Raw genomic sequence first — 20,447 nt, 5'->3', positions numbered from 1 at the left:
ATAAAGTTCATTGGAGGATAGGTCTGATCCAATATGAAAGTTCTTATGTTCCTATGAATGAAACTGTGGGATAAGATGTTAGATAACCAATCCTAACCAATCCAGTAAAACCCCCACCTTTTGTCTCTTGTTTATACTTTGATTGTAAGCCCTTTGGAGTAGAGACCATCTTTTTGTTCTCTGTTTGTACTGTGACTAGCATAACTGGGGTTCCTAGGAGCTATTGCTGTACAAATAAATACTACTAATAAAAATACTAAAATCATATTAGCATTTGTATACGGGAAATTGTTTTTTAGACAGCAACAACAAAAAAAACAAAACAAAACATATAAAGCCTAATTTTTGGAGATGAATAGCACATTCAGCTTGCATTCAAGGTTCTTAGCACCTGTGAAAAATCAAGCCACGAGGTGACTAGTGCATAATGATTATGAGTTCTTTTGAATAATTATCCAAGAGCTTGTATCAATGGGACTATTAATGTCAGAAAATGTGATCCTGACACTGCGTCTCACTGCAAGTCAACTTTACCACAGTCCCATACAGAATCTCTAGATAAACAGTACTAGGTTTGCTCAGGGACACACAAAAGAAGTTTTCATAAGTGCTGACTTGTTAGTCTACACTCAAGGAAGCGCCATGCATGAAAAAAGAAAAAAATCTCAATCAATGTTTTTCGGAAGATGGGAGGAAAACTTAAATTTCCTTAAAATAACCTCCTCCTCCTCAAGGTTTCTTGCTTGTTCAGGGAGACTTATTTCATGAAAACTGTCAACTGACTTTAAGCTGAGTAGCAAAATGGAGGTCAAATATTTGTATGGAGATCAAACATCTATAACAGTGATAGACAGTCAAATACACACACACACACACACACTCTTACTTCTCACTGACTGCTTGTTCAATCACCCTTATTCTGGTTGCCAAATGGAAGAGTCCAGACTTGGATTCCCAGTTGATTTAAAAAAACTGGATAACTAGCAAAGGTGACAGTTACACTAGTTCCTGCTATTTTATTGGGATGATTTATAGCATGGCACTGGCTTTAAAACTGCTCCTAATGAACAAAGTTCAAAATCTGTGTCTAAAGTCCAAAGCATGTATAAAGGGATTTTTGTCCAGGGCCCAAGTTAGGGCTGGGTCCCTGTTTCCTCACGACCAAAAATTGGATGGTTCTGATGCATTTTGGGCTTTTGCAACTTCCCCTAATTAATAACCTTAAATGCAATAAGCAAAATGCTGCCCTCTGATACATGCACACAAGCCAACTGATTCAACAGGAGTTGGGCATGCATTTCCAAGGGCATATTTGTAAAAAGTTGGTATTTACATGTCCCTCTCTCCACTTCTCCTCCCTTCCCCACCCCAACCTGGGGTGCCTTTACAATGAATTTCAGTGCAGAGACAAGTGAATGATATGATACTTTCGTAACGAACACAGTACACAGTCTTCAGGTGAGATGATGGTAAAATGTTTTCACAACTTTTGAAGCTTCGCTTTCATTAAAGTATTTCAGGCTAAACAATGACCTGAAGATACACTCAGATGATCGTTTTTCTCCAGCAATTATTATTATTCCTAATACTTCTGGCCCCCATTTAATCCACGATCACTGAAAAGTATAATTTTTTCTTATTCTAGGGAAAGACTGTAGAAGTGGAATAATTGCAGCATTTCAAAGGATAAGCAGCATATCATAAAAAATGACAAAACATCTATACCGACTATATGTCTGAACTACTGCACAAATTCAAAATGCCTGTAAAGAGCAACTGTTTTTAAATATAATGTCTACTGTGATTAAGCTGTTTTAACAGGATAGCAATAACTGAAAAAAGAAACTTGATAAGCTGAAATAAAGCCAGAGGATTTAGCTAGAGAGTTTTTCAGTCTTTAAATAGCTTTTACCCGTATCCAGCAACAGTCTGAATTGCCAGAGGAATTTTAGATTTCAACAATAAAAACCATTTAGAAAAGGGAAGAAAATTGTGTGCAGAATGTCTAAACCATAATCCTTAGTGCACAATACTTTAGTGTTCTACAGAATTCTCCAGTCTAGGTATAAAGCTATTACTAAATGTATGTATTGCTGTCAGGTAAGATTAGCATATTATTGTGTGTCCCTTTCAATTTTAAGTTTTATACTGGTCCTGAGAATCTGTATAAAACAACCTATTTTACATTATTAATACATTCATTAATGCCAGTAGATTTGAATTTTATTTTTTAATTTCATTTACAAATTCAGAACTAATTTTAATGGTAACCTCCCTGTATTTCATCAGTATTCTTACCTTTATTTACACACATCATTTTGCAGCTTCATTCAAAGCAATTCTATTTAAGCCACCTTTACAGTTAATTAACAGTGAAGTTACTGTGTAAAAAGGCACCTTTTTCCTGAAGACATCTGCTCCCTGTGTGTATTCAGAGTTGTATTTGTTTAGACCACAGAAAAAAATGTTACTCCTTGTTCTTTGTTAGCACTGCAGAGCCAACAGTTAAGCTTTATGCCCTATTATGTATGATCAATACCATTTAAAAAAAACCTACTAAATTCTGAGACCTGATTCTGCAAACATATATATACATGCTTAACCTTACTACCGCTTGAGTTTGATGGGACTACTTGCAGTAGTAAAAGTAAGCATGTGCATAAGTGTTTGCAGGATCAGGGTCTAAATCAATCAAACTTCTTCAAACTCATCAAAAATGAAGAGAGTAGCACAGATGTATCCGCGAGTATAATTTGGCCTTTTATATCTGGTGATATTGCTCAAGAAGGAAAAAAGACCTGTTTTACTTTTCAGGTTGAGTTTGCAGAATGGGCCATGAGAAAAAAATCTTTACTTTTAAACTGAGCATATCTGAGATATGGAAACATGGAACCTCACAACGCCATTTTACAGTTACTTTTAAGTGTAAAACTGCAGCTAAACATAAATCCAGGAAATGCATAACTGAATTTACAATGAAATAAAAACTTTGTCTGAAACCTTAACATTTCAAAATGTATTTTTAAATAAAGAAAAGAGAAGTGGAGAAAACTTACAGAATCATAGAAATGTAGGATTGGAAGGGACCTTGACAAGTCATCAACTTAGTCCCTTGTGCTAAGGCAGCACTAAATATTAACTAGACCAGGGGTCTCAAACTCAAAGGACCATGAGGGCCACATGAGGACTAGTACATTGGCCCGAGGGCCGCATTACTGACACACACACCCCCCGCCGCCCTCAGCCCCGCCCCCACTCCACCTCTTCCAAGAGGCCCCGCCCCACCTCTTCCCACCCCTTTCCCTGCCCCCATTCCAACCACTTCCCCGAAATCCCCACCCCAACTATACCTCCTCCCTGCCCCCCAGGGGGTGCAGGAGGGGTGTGGGGTGTGGTGGGGGCTCAGGGCAGGGAGTTGGGGTGTGGGGTGCAGGAGGGGTGAGGGGTACAGCAAGGGGTCAGGGTGCGGCAGGCGGCTCAGGGCAGGGGGTTGGGGTGCAGCAAGGGGATCAGGGCAGTGGGTTGGGGTGCAAGAGGAGTGCGGGGTATGGCAGGGGGTTCAGGGCAGGGGGTCGGGGTGCAGCAGGGGGCTCAGGACAGGGGTCAGGGTGCAGGGTAGGGCGGGGGTCAGGGTGCAGGAGTGATGCGGCATGGGGCTCAGGGCAGGGGGTTCGGCTGCAGGAGCGGTGCGGGGGGCAGGATCTGGCCCGGCGCGTACCGGGGGCAGGGCAAGCTCCCTGCCTGCCTGTCTGCCGTGCCCCCGCAAGAGGCTGGAACGTGAGGAGGGGGGGGGGGGGCGGAGGGGCTGTTTGTTTCTGTTGCTTGAGGCACCGCCGCCAGCATTGGCCACAGTTCCCCGTTCCCGGCCAACTGGAGCTGCTGGGGGCGCTGCCTGAAGCAACAGCCACACACAGCCCCTCTGCCCCCCCTTCCCCACGTTCCAGCCTCTTCCCGGAGCTGCGCAGGGCAGACAGGCAGGCAGGGAGCATGCCCTGCTCCCCGTGCACGTCCGTCAGGAGCTGCTCTGGTAAAGACTGGGAGAGGGCGGGGGGGGGGGGGGGCTGCGAGGGGCTCGCGGGCCACAGAAAATCACCCTGCGGGCCGCGTGTTTGAGACCCCTGAACTAGACCATCCCTGACAGGTGTTTGTGGAATCTCTGTCATTGGAGGTTTTAAAGAACAGGTTAGACAATCTCTCTAGGTAATTTATTCCAGTGCTTAACTACCCTTACAGTAGAAAGTTTTTCCTAATGTCTAATCTAAATCTCCATTGCTGCAATTTAAGCCCATTACTTCTTGTCCTGTCCTCAGTGGCTAAGGAGAATAATTTATCACTCTCCTCTTTGTAGCAACATTTTATGTACTTGAGGACTGTTACGTCCCCTCTCAGTCTTCTCTTCTTCAGGCTAAACAAACCCAGCTTTTCAATCTTCCCTTACAGGTCCTGTTTTCTAGACCTTCCATCATTTATGTTGCTCTCCTCTGGACTATCTTGCTTACAACACCCCTGATAATACAACTCAGAATGATGTTCACGTTTTTTGCAACAGTGTTACATAATTGACACATATTTAGTTTGTAATCCACTATAACCCCCAGATCATCTGCAGTACTTCTTCCTAGGCAATCATTTCCAAGTAGGGAAATTTGTACATGAATGACAGTGGGCCTTAATATGCATGAATAATTTGTAAAATCCAAACGTGTAGCAGTGTAAGCATATTCATGCTTTAAAATAATACATCTACATTTTGCAGGGATTTTAAGATTCTCTGGAGATTTCTTGCATTAGAGAGGTGAATAGCAGATTATGCAGACAACATCTACAAAATATTAACAATGCAAACTGACAGTTTATAAATGTGCTTATGTAATAAAATTAAAAATTTAATTTCAGAGGGTTTTTATTCTTAAAATTCGCGGATACCATTTTGTTACAAACTGCAATACTTACTTCTCTGCGTTTTTTGCCACTTTTGATATCAGTTTTGATGTTGAAGCTGCCCTCAACAGTTTATTACGACTGTCATCTGAGTTGTCCCACATGCTATGTGATTTTTCAGCAGTCGAAGTTCGCTTTATGCTAAAAAACACAAAATTTACTTTTAAAATTAAAAATTAATGAGCTAACGATAGCTGGTGCTGGTATGCAACTGACAGATTAAGTAGCAGGAGACAAAAGCAGTGCTAGGACTTCCTTCAAGTTGATCCAGAAAACAGAAATAAAGATTAGTCAAAAAGTTCTAACCAGATGAGTGAAAGCAACTGAGGAAGGCAATTGCAAAATTCATTTGTTTGACCTATTCATTGTGATTTTTACAGTGGCCCTAATAACGGATGACTTTTTACCTTTCTGTGACATTGCTAGTAAATTAAAACGATAAGTGGAATGAATTTAATAAGGCTAGAAAAGTTTAGCTCAAAGAACAAATAAATAAATTTTGAGAAGATTTCTATTTTCAACACAAATTATTAACTCTACTCTATGGCTATTGAACACAATAAAACATTTTGAATGCTGAGCTGTTTTGTCAGCACATAGATAGGACACAATTCCATAAAAAGTATTCTGCGGTGGGAAGTTCCAAACCCTGTAAGCCACTGACCGTTTGGAAACAAATAGCTCCAAAACAATGGTCCAAAATCCTGATTCCTTTGTTCATGCACAACATTCCATTCACTTCTGTGAGACTTCCTGGAGAGGAATAAGGCAAGCAGGATTTGGCCCAATATCATGGAAAATTAGACCCATGAATATCTGATAGACTACATCAGCAATCCTGCTGGAGCCAAATTTATGCTAATGGCAGTTTAAAACTGTTTTGTAGTCACTGGTTTCACTGAAGTTAATTTCATGTATAATATCTTTATCATAGGAAATTTGTTTAAATGTGGTCTGGCTATAACAGTTATTAAATAACCTGAATTATGATTCTGCAGATGCCCTGCCAACAACCTTGCAACTCATCCAGTCAAAAATACTTTTTGCAAGAATAACATTCAAACTGCAACTCTAGAAAGGCAAGCTTATTTCCACAGTATCTCAAGAAGCTGAAAAAAAGACTGTGACAAACAAGTTAACAAGACATATTAAAATATTAAGAGAGACTAAAAAGCCATCTCCCCCCACAACAAATTAGTATGCTAAACCCACGAACAAGAAGTCTCTTTACAGTAAGATGCCAGGCAGGAGAATAACAAACCAAAGTTCAACTTTAGATTGTGTAAGAGTTTGTGCAAGACATGGAGACACAGCCTTTATGAGTGTTAAACATGCATCAGTCAAGTGAAAGGGTTGTTTTTATTTTCTATTAGAATTGTGAATTCAGGCAACACAAGCCAACATAGTTTTGTAAACCAGTGCAAATTTGAGAGTATAATTCATTTGTTATTGAGTTTGTTTTAGTCTTCTAAAATGCCAAGTGGTCCGAGAAACAATTCCATACCTTCCCAAGATTTCGAATTAATAAAGGTGACAATGGATCATAAACTAATAGTGAACTTGAACATTTACAAATTTTAAAATGGGTTTATTTGAAAAATATTCAATTTTAAAAATCAACGAGCGCCATCCTGCAGATGTTTTCTGCACCTAACTCTCACTGAAATCAGCAAGAATTCTGTATGTGCAAGGCTGCAGGATCAGGCCCTAAACGAATTCCTCCCGTTCCCTTTTTCCCAGTTGTTTAACATTGGTGTAGAAATATGACCCCAAACATGTCTGTAAAATCAGAATCCTAGATATCAGATGAAATGGATCATTCTGTAACCAAGCAGGGATATGAGAAAAAAGCAAAAGATCCAAACTGCAGTTTGGGAAGAAAAGCACCCGAGTCAAGGGTTGTAATGATACTAGTTTATGACAAGTGCTATTATGACATGTGGTAAATAGTATAAGACGTGCTTCACAGTTTTAGTTGGCCATGTTTAACATAATGCCTTTAAAGCATACTTTCAGAGATATTACATCTTGGCATTTTTTTAATATATATATATATTTAATAAGATTGTAATTAATCTCTCTTTATCATATTAGGATGTCTTAAGACACTGCAAAGTACACAGAATATAATTCTATTTTTCTCATCTTTAAGAAATATTTGCATTTTTAATCTTTATTTTATGGTAAATGTTGTAATGCATCTTATGTGCAACTTTGCAGCACAAAAAATACTGATTTTTGCACTCAGTTGTGAAACTGGATCTTGGTTTCTCAAAATTTGCTGTTAAATGTGGACTCTTAGTATCATTACAACCATTTTCTAGCTCTGTACTTTGGTACTGTGAAAACCTTTTAGCTGGAGCAGAGCTCTTGCTTTCTTGAGTTTGCCTGTGTGTTTGGAGAGTCTGTAAGGAGGGCTGGGGAGAAGGTGATGCTCGAATTTGTGGATTTTGATCATTAGAATGAGTTTCCTCTTTTTTTTCTCTCTGTCCTTGAGGTTTTTCCTTTTTTTCTGTACCGCTGTAAAATAAAGTATAAGATGGAACAATAGAGAATAAGCAAATAAATTGAAGGTGAAAAAAATGCACACATTTTATCAGAGAAGGAAGAAGCAATTCAAAATTCATTAAAGAATAATCACCATAAAAAAATGTGTGGTTATCTACTGATGTTGTTGAGTTTTGTTAATTAAATTATTAGTAAAGTACTTTGCTAAAAGCAAAGATCAAACAGTTGAAGAGAGCTTCCTGTCAAGTTCTAAGAAATATTATTATATTACTTGGAAAAGTAGCGAAGGTTTTTTGCTGGTTTAGGTTCATCACTTACCCCTTCCCATTTAAAACTGAACACAGCTCCTTTCAATTTAAAATATGCACTGTATCTATCCTAGGTTCTGCTGTATCTCTCTCTGCAGATTGTTGTGTGTGCTTTGTGCCTTCAAGCCTTCCATTGTCAGCAATAAAATGCATTGGCTGGTCATGGGTCTCTCCAGAAGTGGATTAACTAAATGTGCCATGTACCAAATCAACTACTGGGTACACCTTTTTGGGTCTTATTTGGCCATAACAGATATTAAATAGTTAAACTGTCACTTTTTCAGCACCTGTGGTAAACAAACTATGAGTTTACAATTCCTTCACTTTTAACAATGTAATGGAGCATAATCTTTATTGTTTTAACATTTTAAATCCCTTTAAATAATTTTAAGTGGCAATTTTAAAATGTTCTTATTCATGAAGGCCCTGATCCAAAGTCCACTGAAGTCAATAGCAAGACTCCTATTGCTGTCACTGATATTTGGATCCAGCCTCAACATGGCCAGTTTTGTGCATGTGCTCATGCATACAGGTTTATGTGACAAACTGATGGCTAGTTACCACATTTGTGCAAAAACAAAATTAACAGTCACTCTTTGAAAATGTGACTCTCTAATGTAGATGTCCCTCACTAGTTCAGGTCCCATGATCCGTTGTGCTGTGATGTATGAAAGGGAGCAAAGCAACACCAAGGAGCAGAAGGGCCCCAGATTCATGGGAAAGGGCAAGCAGAGCCTTTGTAGAATGCTCACCCTTTTCCCAAGCCTGGGGAAGTCCTTCAAGTGGTCAGCACTTTATTGGACTTGGGGAAATAAGTTGGGGTACAATGGGGGAGCAGCTTCTCCAGGCAGCATGATTCCCCCTTCACAGGAAATGAACATCTTCTCTTGCATCCCCTGTCCCTTCCTCAAATGTGTGAGTGTGTCCCCTTACGGGCAAATGCTCCTGGTACGAAGAGAGAGGATGAGGAGGGGACTGGACCACCATACTGGAATCCAGAGACTTTGTAGGCCATGTTTTCTAACTCCTCAACAGTGTCTCAAATCTCCCTGTTTTGAGAGTAGAATTCACCTAAACTCAGAGTTTAAACTAGGAGGGATCTTTCACTCCTGCAGGTTTCTCCCCATAGCAGAAGAATACAGTCCTGAAACAGCCAACAATACATTTTTGCCATATAACATTTTTTAAAGTACAAAGAATATGGAGAGGATCAGAGTTAAAAGACCAGTTATGCAATCCCCACTTAACTGAGAATTTACTCCTGTCATGTGACTTACTTCAAGTACATTGCTGCATGTTACCTGTGACATGCTGAAGCAAACACACAATGGCAAGACGAGCTTCTCAAGGAAGTAGTATTCTGCTGCATGTAGATGTTTTCTTCCTTTAATTATACTGAGGGTGGACTTTTAAATGTTACAGGAATTTGAAGTCTGACTAAATTTTTCACGTGCCATAAAACAAAATAAAAGCAGCAAGAAGAATGGTAACCTTTCTCCCGCCTCTAATTTTGTCTGGTATTCCCTCTCTCAAGTTAAAAGTAATCTACAAATTAAAAAAATAAAGATTATACATCCTAGAGCAGCAAAGTAGGTACAAAGAAGAGATGAAATGTTGTTTTTCCCCCTATCTCCAAATGAAAAAGAAAAAAAGAGGAGGGTGTTTTTTTCCTGCTTCCTTTACTAAATTAGAAATTCTGGACTCATCTACCTACCTTTCCCCCCAAAAGGCACTCTGGAAACAGAATCCAGATGGAATGGAAAACTAGCACAAACTATGGAAACAGAATCTGATTCTAAGTGAAAGTAGATATGATTTTTATTCAGACTATCTAAAACACTGATTTTCATTTGTTTTTGTTAGTCGCTATTTAACTCAAATTCACTAAGTGCAGGTGGCAGAAAAAGCTGTCTTTGTTCAAGATTCAACATCTCATCCCACTAATTAAGGGCTCAAAGTTTCCAACCCACTTCTCCGAATCCTTTCGGGGAAAACTGCAGTAAAAAGCAGGGAATAAAAGACAGGATATTCCCGATGGTTTCAATATAAAAAAATACATATTTATAAAGAATCATTCGGGGATATGTCATACATCATAAAGCAGCAAGAAAGGGCACAGACCCAAGTTTTTTTTTTTGAGAGAGAGAGTTTCCTTCAATTTAACTTGTCAAGGCATATTTTGTTTTAAAGGAAGTCACTAGAAGAGAAATTAAAATAGAAATATGCTTGTTTTGAAGGCAGTTATGGAACACACAACAGTATTTTTTCACCTTCAGTGAAGCTATGCTTGTGATTGGCTCCTGAGATAAGAGCATGACTTTTGGTGGGTTGGTAGATAAACTTGTGGTCTCAAGTCCCTGTTCAACTGGAACTCTGAAAGCCATTTTTTGTTTGCACTAGGTTTAGCTTGCATTACTGGCAACAAGAACACTTTGAACAACTTTCACCTTTTTCCAAAGTCTCTGACAAGATAATGGAGTACAGAAAAACAAGCCCTAGCAATGTCTTACCACTAAAGAAAATAACAGGCTCTTATTACAATTATGAAAGCTTTACTTTGTGCTCACAATCCTGTATGGTCAATTTACTTATTAACAACGATGCTTGTCATAACCTCTTCTTCCCCTTTCCTACAATGAATCAAAGACTGAGTGAGTCCATCTACCAGGAAGCAAGGAGTTAAAGAGAGAGAGTGTGTGTCACTCAGGAAGACACACAAACAAGCATTTCCCCTAGCTCTCTAGTCAAGAAACCAACAAAATACACACAGTTGTGTTATGAAGTATATGGGGAGGAGAGTGAAAGCAGGATGGAAGAGAGAACTGTGACAAAGATAATTACTGGAAAGTAATTCCAACTTGTGAATTGTCTCTTCTTCTTCTCTCAAACTACAACAAACCAGAGACTGGAGTGAGGATGTGATCTTACCTGAAGTCTGACATTTTAAGATTGTACTTAACTGAAGTCATTCTTTGCAGAACACACAGTCCAAATGAAACTGTGTCACATTAATCCACAGACTCTTTTATAAACTGTCCAAAATAAACTACAATGGCTGATGAGTGAACAGCCAGCCATCTAGTCATCTGCAGAGCAGTCCTGATGCAACACCAAAATGTGAACACTTTTCAGATCCTGGTGACCTCCAACCTGCTTTTGACAATCTACCAGCTCTTTGCATCAGGAACTCATGGCCTTCAGTCAGACCAGAAGGCTGAATCTCCCCAAAATGTTCAAAGGGAAATAGTCCTTAATGAAGGATACCTATAGTCCTTCAGAAACATTCCTGTGACCTGAAAACCAAGGTACACATGGCTAAGAGGGGGTCAAATAAAATCACCTTTGCTCTGACCTGTCAGGTTTTGCAGAGAATTTAAGGAATTGGGAAAAGGAACAGGAAAGCGTAACCCAGCTCTCCTCTTCCATTCAACAAAAATACTCTCTCCCTATAGGAAAGGGATAGAGAAACGGAAAAATCTGGGTGATTTTGTAGAATTCCTGGTGGCATGCTAGTTCTAAGAGATGACCCAGATACTGACATACAGAATGGAAAATCTCCAGATTCAGGCGCCATTCCCCTGGGATCAATCCCATTCAGCTGAGCCAATCTTTGCCCTGTAAATAGACTGCCCTAACAGAAGCCAGAATTATATACGACACTGAGACTATCCAGGCTCAGGTTTTCAAAGGAACCAGGTTCCCAAATCCCTTGGTGCCTTTAAAAAATCCCAGTCTGTGCTTCTGAAATTACGGCTCAATTTTTAGCATCCCACCTGTGGGATGATGTAAGACACTGCTGTACAGCTGTTGAACCATAACAGAACCAGAAGGCCGCTAAGTAACAGTTTGCAAATATAAGATTTAGTTTCACTGCCCTCAGTTCAACAAGTTGATGTTGCATGAGCACTTTAAGGGGAAAATTTGCACTGAAAACAAAGGTGCCTGAGTAGCATTCTCTAACCCCAAAAGTTTGTGTTGCAATTATACAAACCTGAGCTGCTGGGGTGAGTAAACCTTAGACTCAGAAGAATATTGCTGTACCAGTGATGAAACAAGGAGTGAATCATCCAGAAAATGGAGATTCCTTTACACCACCAGAAGAACTACTAATTAAGTTATATTCCAGGAAGCCTGGTCTATACAGGCAGCCAAGTAGTCTAAGAAATTTGTGATGCGAAGACAGGCTGAAATTAATAGCACTCCGGGAAGTAAAACTGCAGAGAAGACAGACAGTCTGTCTGGATACATGGAAGCCTTCCCAGTATGTTTCTAGGATCATACCCACATAGAGTAATATCCTGGAAGGCTATAGATGGGTTTTCTCCCCAACCAATAACAAATGTATGATCCTACAGCAACCAGGTGACTTATCTCTCATCTGGACAAGCTGTGTCACAAAGCCCACGGAATCTTCATCTAGATTATCTGTAGTCTTGGTGAAGTGGTATATGTCCAAGATTCTCCTAGGTGATTTCACAGAGCTCCTGGTGACATGGAGGGAGGAGATGCAGGAGTGAGTCTTTCCCCCATCAGGTCTTGGGTCTGACATTCTCTCTGATTCTTCTCAAACTCTCTTTTCCTTCCTTCTGGCCAGCCGTCCATCCATCCATCTTCTTCCCTTAGGTCTAGCTCCACTAAAAGCTATGTTGACATAGCTAGTCTCTTCCCTTATCTCCTTTTTTTGCTTTGAGCAGGATGTGGGAGGGACAAGCTGGGAAGGAAGTATGAAAAAGAGGGCAGCCACACGGACTCCATACTTCCAGGACAAGATTAATGGGGAAATGCTAGCTCATATATACCTTCCAAAGTGACTCTCTCTTTTACAGCTCCTGGCTTTCCAACAGATAGAGATGTACATCACTCAGTATCCAATTCATTGTAGGATAGGGGAAGTCAGAGATTTAAAAACTAATACACTACATAACTGAGAACAGGAAAGAGCAAATTAATTCTGCTTTCTGTACTCAAAAGAGCCTTAAACATTTTCTGCTTCACTCTTCCTGTTTAACTGTTTTACTAATTAAAGGCAGAAGAAAAAGTAAGTGGCCTAGGTTTACATACAATATTGTTAATCCCTAAAATATACTGCATCCCTGTCTAATTGTGTAGCACAGTATTTAAATCCACACTTAATCATAAATCATCCACTGAAGTCAGCACAGTACTCTACAGAGACCGAGAACTTTTCACATATAATTTAACAGATGGTAAAACATTTATGTGTGCTGTGTTCCATAGCTGTATCTGTGGCAGTTTTTTCTTTCATTCTCTCCAACAAACAGGAGCAGAAACAAACCATTCCTCTGAGATGCTGAAAAATGAGTGGTTAAAAGTCCCCGAAGAAAACAATAAATTAAAAAACACTTTGCTGTCTCCTGAAACCACTGTATGAAAAAAATCAATTAAAATATATATTAGATACTAAGTAAAATGCAAATTCAAGCTATGTTATTTTTACCAATTTGTTTTGTAAAATCCTGCAATAAGAACTCTCTTGAAAGTTTGAAATGTGATGTATAAAGTTATAAAGAACCGATTAACACACTGTCCTAAACTCACCTAACTTGTTTCATAATTTTCACTTGTGTATCATCTGCTATTTTATTTCAAGACCATGATGTCAGATTTGTTGTTTATTTCCTTTCAAGAATAAAAAAAATTAGGTGCATGCTAAAAAGCATGAATGTCTGTCCAAGCATGATGTCTGTCTGTTCAATTTTGGAACAAAAATCCCTATTAGAAATACGTTTTTTTTTCTCTTTTAGTGAAAATTTAATTTTATGTGTTGTACACTGTAAACCAAAATCATCTCCATTTGTGATCCCCTTTCTATATATCCAGCTGTAATGAATTCTAATGGTATGCTATGAGTCTAAATCCTATTCTTTAATTGGTATAGATCAGAAAACTTCAAAATTAACCCAGAATGGGGCTTCCTTATTGTGGTTTTGTATAATTTAACTTTTTAAGAAGCAAGTACCTTTTAGCAGCAGACGAGAGGGTCTCTTTTCTGGCAACCGATACAGAGGAACTATGGCTTGTCTTTCTGCTTCCTGCACTTCCATTGGTTATACAGGACATAGAGATAGCTTCTCGGAGGCCTGGTTGACCTACAAGGAATTTAAAGAAAAGAGATTTTACAGTAGCTTTCAAAGCATCCAGGTGTCATTCAAATTAAGAACCATAACTGGTGGGGTTGGCTTTCATACAGCATTGTTGCTGGCATTCAAGAAAAAGGATTTGTGTATTAATCCAAAAATTGCTCTCTGAAATCATTTAAAACTTTAAGAGAAGACCATAGGAACAAGAACAATTCATATGTGGTGTGTATGGTATGAACATCTTCATGTGTGTGTGGGTAGATGGATGGATAGACAGATAAAGACTTATTGTCAGCATTCACACCAAACCAATAAACATGAAGTTTTTGCAAAGAAATACTGTGTTTTGATAGTTGAAAAATTTGTTTAAGCTAGGAATAAAGTTTATCTGACATGATACTATTAACCAAAAATATGTTCACATACACATCTGGCTAATGAAACAGCACTATAATGGCCAGAACTAAGGATGTTTGTACATGGGGGATTCTTTTGTAGAATTAAAAAATGGAAACATTAAAGTGACATTTTAAATTGCGAAGTGGAGTAACTCAAATGGCATGTTACAGTCAAATGGTAAATTATAATACAATGCTCTGGCACAGTATCATCCTAAACTTCACTTGCCACAGGATTATTTTAGTCCTGATTGCAACAGGAATACAAATTCCTTGTGCAGCTGCATTCTGTTGTTCAAAAAGCTGAGTCATCTTAAATCATCACATTTCCCAGAAGCTCATCTGGTAGTTTATCTCATCATTATCATCCCTTTATAAAGTGCTTTGTGATAATAAGTATGAAGGAACCAGAAAGACAGCATGTCATTACTGAATTACGATGTATTTAAAACCATTCCCATTAGGTAAATATCTAAGATACTATATGCAAATAAATGTACATTTAGAGTGGAAAATACTGTGTAAGGGGAGGGTGTACAACCTCTGTTGGGACTTCCTATGCCTTGTGAACAGGCACCACCCCCGCAGCTCCCATTGGCTACAGTTCCCAGCCAATGGGAGCTGCAAAACCAGCGTTCTGGGAGGAGGCAACGCGCAGAGCTGCATGGCCACGCCTCCGCCTAGCAGCTGAGCAAGGGGGATGTCGCCGCTTCCAGGGAGCCCCCCAGGTAAGCACCGCCCAGAGCCCACCTCACTGTTGCAGATGCCCCAATTCCTTGCCCCCTCCCACACCCAAACTCTGCTCTACTGCCCCAGACTGCCCCAGTGCACCTGGCGCAGGGGCTGCCTGAGCTGCCCCTGAGCCAGGCACATCAGCCACTACAGAAGTCACAGAAAGTCAGGGAATCCATTACTTCTGTGATCCCCCGTGACAAACTCGCAGCCTTACTTATAATTTTGCCAAACTTTAATTGTTTGGGCTGAAATTTCCCATGCTGGGTGTCTAGCTCAGGCTGAATTATTTTGGAAAATTATTTTGGTAAGTGCCCGCCAAGAGCCCGCCTCACCCCGTCCAGTGCCGCATCTCCTGGCCCCCTTCCCACACCCAAACTCTGCTGCTGCTGAGGGGAGGGGGGGAAGGTGCGGAGCCAGGTAGGGAGCCTGCTGGCCCCAATAACCCCCTCCCCCCCAGCACCAGCAGGGGTCCTGGTCCGTGCGCCACTACCCACCTCCCACCCAAGCAGGTGGGCCGCCCTCCCCCAGCACCTGCAGGGCAACCCCCCAAATGGCTCAGCCATCTCCAAGAATGAAGCTATAGACAAATACATTGTTTTACCCATGCTACAAAACATTGACAACCTTTGCTTGAGATGTTCTAGCATCCCCCTGCTTTGGAGCAGGGACTTGGTCACTGAGAATAAATGAGGAACCAGGGCCAAAGACTGGAAGCCTGTGGAGATGGGGAATGTGGAAGCTGGAGGCAAGGCTGCACAAAAGAGATAGATTGGAAGAGCAGTTGGGAGGGGGGAAACTGGGGCTAGATTGGGGAGATGGGGATTGTAGAGGAGAAAGTGGGAGTGGCAGGGCAAGCAGACTTGCACTAGGAGTGGTGAAAGATTGGAACTGGTGGGGAGCAGACCAGAACCGATGCAGGAAGTCCATAGTGGGAGACTAGTGCTGGCTAAGCAAGGAGACTGGGATGATAAACATACAGCTAAGGGTAGCATAAAATCCCTCCTTTACTTGTAAAGGGTTAAGAAGCTCAAATAACCTGGTTGACACCTGACCAAAAGGACCAATAAGGGGAGAAGATACTTTCAAATCTGTGGAGGAAGGTTTTTGTTTTGTTCTCTTTGTGTATTCTTTCCGGGTCAGCGAGGAACCAAAGCAGGGAAAATACATCTCCTAAAGCCATACCTGAACTAAGCATCTAAGATTACAAATTGTAAGTAGTAGGAAGGAAATGCATTAGATTATCTTTTGTTTTAGCTTGTGAATTTTCCCTAGGCTAAGAGGGAGGTTTATTTCTGGTTTTTTTTTTTTTTTTTTTTTTTGCCTAGAGGGGAATCCTCTGTGTTTTGAATCTGATTACCCTGTATAATTACCTTCCATCCTGATTTTACAGAGGTGCTTCTTTTACTTTTTCTTTATAATAAAGTTCTGCTTTTAAGAACTGGATTGGTTTTTAGTATCCTAAAAACCCAAGGGTTGTTCTGTGCCCACCTTGTTAACCTTTCTGGTTGGCATATTATTCTCAAGCCTCCCCAGGAAAGGGGGTGAAGGGGTTTGGGGGATATTTTGGGGAAACAGGAACTCCAAGTGGTCCTTTTCCTAAATCTGTGTCTAACTCACTTGGTGGTTGCAGCGATACCATTCTAAGGACAAGGAAGAATTTGTGCCTTGGGGAAGTTTTTAACCTAAGCTAGTAGAGATAAGCTTTGGGGGTCTTTCATGCAGGTCTCCACATCTGTACCCTAGAGTTCACAGTGGGGCGGGAACCCTGACAGAAGCCTGTGGATCGTAGTTGGGGACTGGCTAGGATGGAACAAAAAAAGACAGAACTGGGACAGGGACAGGGTGGAAGGGGTTAAGCTTGGAGGAAATGAGCAAAACATTCTGTGCTCACTAGAGCACACTTTTTCCAGAGGCTGGAATGGAACCCAAGATTCCCGAGTCTCACCATTCTTCTACTGTCAGCAAATATCTATGTAACCCTCTGGCAAAGCATCTTATCCCCTTCTAGTGCTAGCCCACAGGCAGTGGGTTACAACTTACTACTGCCATCAGAGGGTCCTGTGGCACCTTTAAGACTAACAGAAGTATTGGGAGCATAAGCTTTCGTGGGTAAGAACCTCACTTCTTCAGGACCCTCTGTTGCTTTTTACAGATTCAGACTAACACGGCTACCCCTCTGATACTGCCATCAGTTACTCCATTAGCTCAAGTAGCAGATGTCAGTGAGGCAGATCTAAAGGTTCCAACCCTTCTAATGAACTACATAAATGTCAATATGATGCCACATGACGGAATTTCTGTTTTCCAGTTTGTAACCTTAATAATATTTTTAAATAGTTTTGTGTGTGTAAATTCCTAGGTTTTTTAAAAAACAAAGATAAACACTCACCAGTTAGGAAGTTAGAAAATGCCAGAACTTAGGTTTCCTGTAAAACCTTAATTCAGTCCCCTTTGCATATGCATTATGATATAGTCTTTAATTACGTGACCACATACTATTTTTTCCCACAGGATCCCTAGATCATTCAGTGCACAGGATGTACAGTGCTCAGTTAATGAGCAGCTAGTCAATATTTTGTTTTCACCTTGCTGTTCAACCTGTAGTCCTATGACTTACTGCACACTATTCAAACATGGCTCTGAAGACCGAATTAAAACTTTCCTCATGGGCTTTTCTATGGTGCTAATCACTATCATATCTGAGTGTTTCACAAATATTAATGAATTTATTTTCACAGCATCCTAGAGAGATGAAGAGGTATTATTATTCCCATATACAGAAGGGGAGCTGAAGCACAGGGAGATTAAGAGCAAATGTATCTACTAATTTTGGGTACCCAATCTGGTATTTCAGAGCATGTAGCATTATATATGTAGCACATTATGTGTTCAAATCACATCTCCCAAGACATCAGCTATAGCTGTGAGTGCTCAACAAACTCCAGAGTCCCAAGTTGGGCACCCAGAAAATGAGGAACACACAGTTAGTGACCAGCTGTTCAAGGTTTGGTTTACACCAAGCTTCGCACAGGAACTCTGTGACAGAAGCAGGAATAGAATCCAGTGCTCCAGGGCACCATTGAACTGCCTGAGCGATGAGACCCTTCTTTCTTCTCCTGCAATTCACTGTCTCATTCACTACAGACTTTCCAATTTCTGAAACAAATCAGGCGGGTGTTCTACAGACCCTGCCTGATTCATCTCCAAAGCAGGTCCCCCTGTGCTCTGAATGAGGCAGGGATCCTGTGGAAACAATAGTATGTGAATAGACAATCTCTAATTACATGATCACAACATTGTTATGTGGATTATTATGGCCACAGTAGAATCAACACCAGAACCATGGCTTCCCATACTGACATATATCCACCCACCCCAAATTTGTTATAACCTGAGAATTCTTCAGAAGCTCCATCAAACTCGAGGGAACAATGGTCTCCCAGTACAAGAAGATCTAAGTAATACACCAACATTCTGATTCAAATCAAGAAAATCTTTTTGGGTTGCAGCACAAAAGCTCGAAGACTCACGGTTTTCCACCCAAAGATCAATGACAAGGCAAGGCGGAAAGACGCTAACATCCTGAATAAACAGCTCATCAAGGACTCAGCCGAAGAACCTAATGGCTTTTCAATTCCATGGAAAATATGGTCCACTTTGAATTGCAGCCGCATATCCCTTCTCCATAAATGGGGACTAAGACACAATTCTATTTGCGGTTGCAGAAACAGACTTGAGACTATGGACTGATTAATCAACGTCCCAAATAATCATATCCCAGTGGTATCTTTGCCATTTGCTCTGCATCATCGCCAGCCTAGATTTGGACATCTAACATTGGTGGTTTTAAGCCATAGAATCATAGAATATCAGAGTTGGGAAGGAGCTCAGGAGATCATGTAGTCCAACCCCGTGCTCAAAACAAATCCTCAGACAGATTTTTACCCCAGTTCCCTAAATGGCCCCCTCAAGGATTGAACTCACAACCCTGGGTTTAGGAGGCCAATGCTCAAACCACTGAGCTATTTAGCCATACTAAATAAGATTAAAGACTGCATGGCAGAATTCAATTTTTTAAATATAATTATAATGTATAATATTGATTATTTTTAAGCATTTTTTCTATTTTTATCAATTTAAATGTTCACGTTTTTGGGAAATTACAGGTTTTCACCTTTTTTTATTTAAATTTAAATTTTCTATTTAAATGTTCACAGCTGTGGGAAACGATGTGTGGGTCAGACAATGAAGGGGTCAGTATAATTATTTAATGACAGCAGACATTGAGATTCAAAAAAATTAAAGCTTTATAACCATTAAAACACAAATTGTCAACATCAGATGTCAAAATATACAAAATAAATATCCTTAAATACAAACTAAGTTCTCAAGCACCATTTTTCTTACTTTGCCTATCTGTAAAGTCTGATTATCATCAATGTACATAATTTTTCACTGATTGTCTGTTATGGTGCAATTGATGTTTACTGACATTTGCACCGGCAACCTTAATTCTGGCATTTCCTGACTTCTGAGTGCTTGACTTTGCAACATTACTCATGTTATTTTAACCTTTTTTTGTGTGTAACAGGTTAAGTATGTCAAGAAAATGTGTGATTTAACAAATATGTGAGTAGATTGAGGGTTGGGGAAACATCGATTGGCAGGCCGCTCCAAATGTAGAGTACTACTGAAAGCTGACAGAGTCAGGTCAAGAGGACAAAAGAAGCAGTCAGGAAAAAACCTGGGAAGAGTAGAAGAAGAGGGGAAGAATGTAAAAGATGAGGAGGAAAGAGATCGGCTCTGAAACACCCCATGATATATAAATCATTTTGATTTTTTCCCCCTCCCCTCTCCCAGCCTCTTGCCCCCAACAAGTCAAACAAACACAATTCTTCTCAGCTAGCCATGCTCTAGAGACTACTTTTGTGGACATGTTTTATTTCATTTTTTAATAAAGATTCTAATTTCAAAATTCAACATATTTTTAAAATACCCTAAACACGTTTTCATAACACAGATAGCAGTAAAGCCATAAACCAACATGAACTGGAAAAATATCTTGAGTAATACTGGCATATAAATGAGCTTGTTTTATTTTCAATGACTAAGTAAATCATCTTATCCAAGAAGGTACAATATGTCAAGGCTCCTGATTTGCTCTTGAACTGTAGGTGACCCTTCTCTGTCTTTCTGTATGAGGTAATAGATCAATACATCTCAGGCTGCCATTGAGAAAATTATGCAGAAATGGGAATGGGAGATATAAGTGTAACAACTCTGAATTCTCTGACAGACACAAAAGATTCAATGGACAAGCTATGTGTGAAGTGCACACAGAAACGGTGCTTCAGATCAGAAACATCTGATACAGGCACATAATCAGATGGAAAACATGTACAACCTTCTCCTCCACAGGGAGAGAACACTAATGCGAATACTGGGCTCGTGACATT

At 40.0% G+C, this 20,447-nt stretch overlaps 1 protein-coding gene across 9 annotated transcripts in view; it reads right to left on the bottom strand.

Moving 5' to 3' along the window:
- EML4 (EMAP like 4) overlaps positions 1-20,447 on the bottom strand; it is a 258,663-nt gene that overhangs the window by 88,606 nt on the left and 149,610 nt on the right. For 5 of the 9 annotated variants that reach the window (XM_005301262.4, XM_065589536.1, XM_065589535.1 and 2 more), the window contains 3 exons: positions 13,738-13,867; positions 7,291-7,461; positions 4,954-5,082 (listed from right to left, as the gene is read on the bottom strand). In XM_005301262.4, coding sequence (XP_005301319.1) covers positions 4,954-5,082; positions 7,291-7,461; positions 13,738-13,867 — 430 coding nt within the window. The remainder of the gene's footprint in view (positions 1-4,953; positions 5,083-7,290; positions 7,462-13,737; positions 13,868-20,447) is intronic. The other 4 variants (XM_065589537.1, XM_005301263.5, XM_042855140.2 and 1 more) reach the window with 1 other exon arrangement.

Source organism: Chrysemys picta, chromosome 3 (genome assembly GCF_011386835.1).
Source record: "Chrysemys picta bellii isolate R12L10 chromosome 3, ASM1138683v2, whole genome shotgun sequence".
Lineage (NCBI taxonomy): Eukaryota > Metazoa > Chordata > Testudines > Emydidae > Chrysemys > Chrysemys picta.
This window is presented reverse-complemented; position numbering and strand designations above follow the sequence as displayed.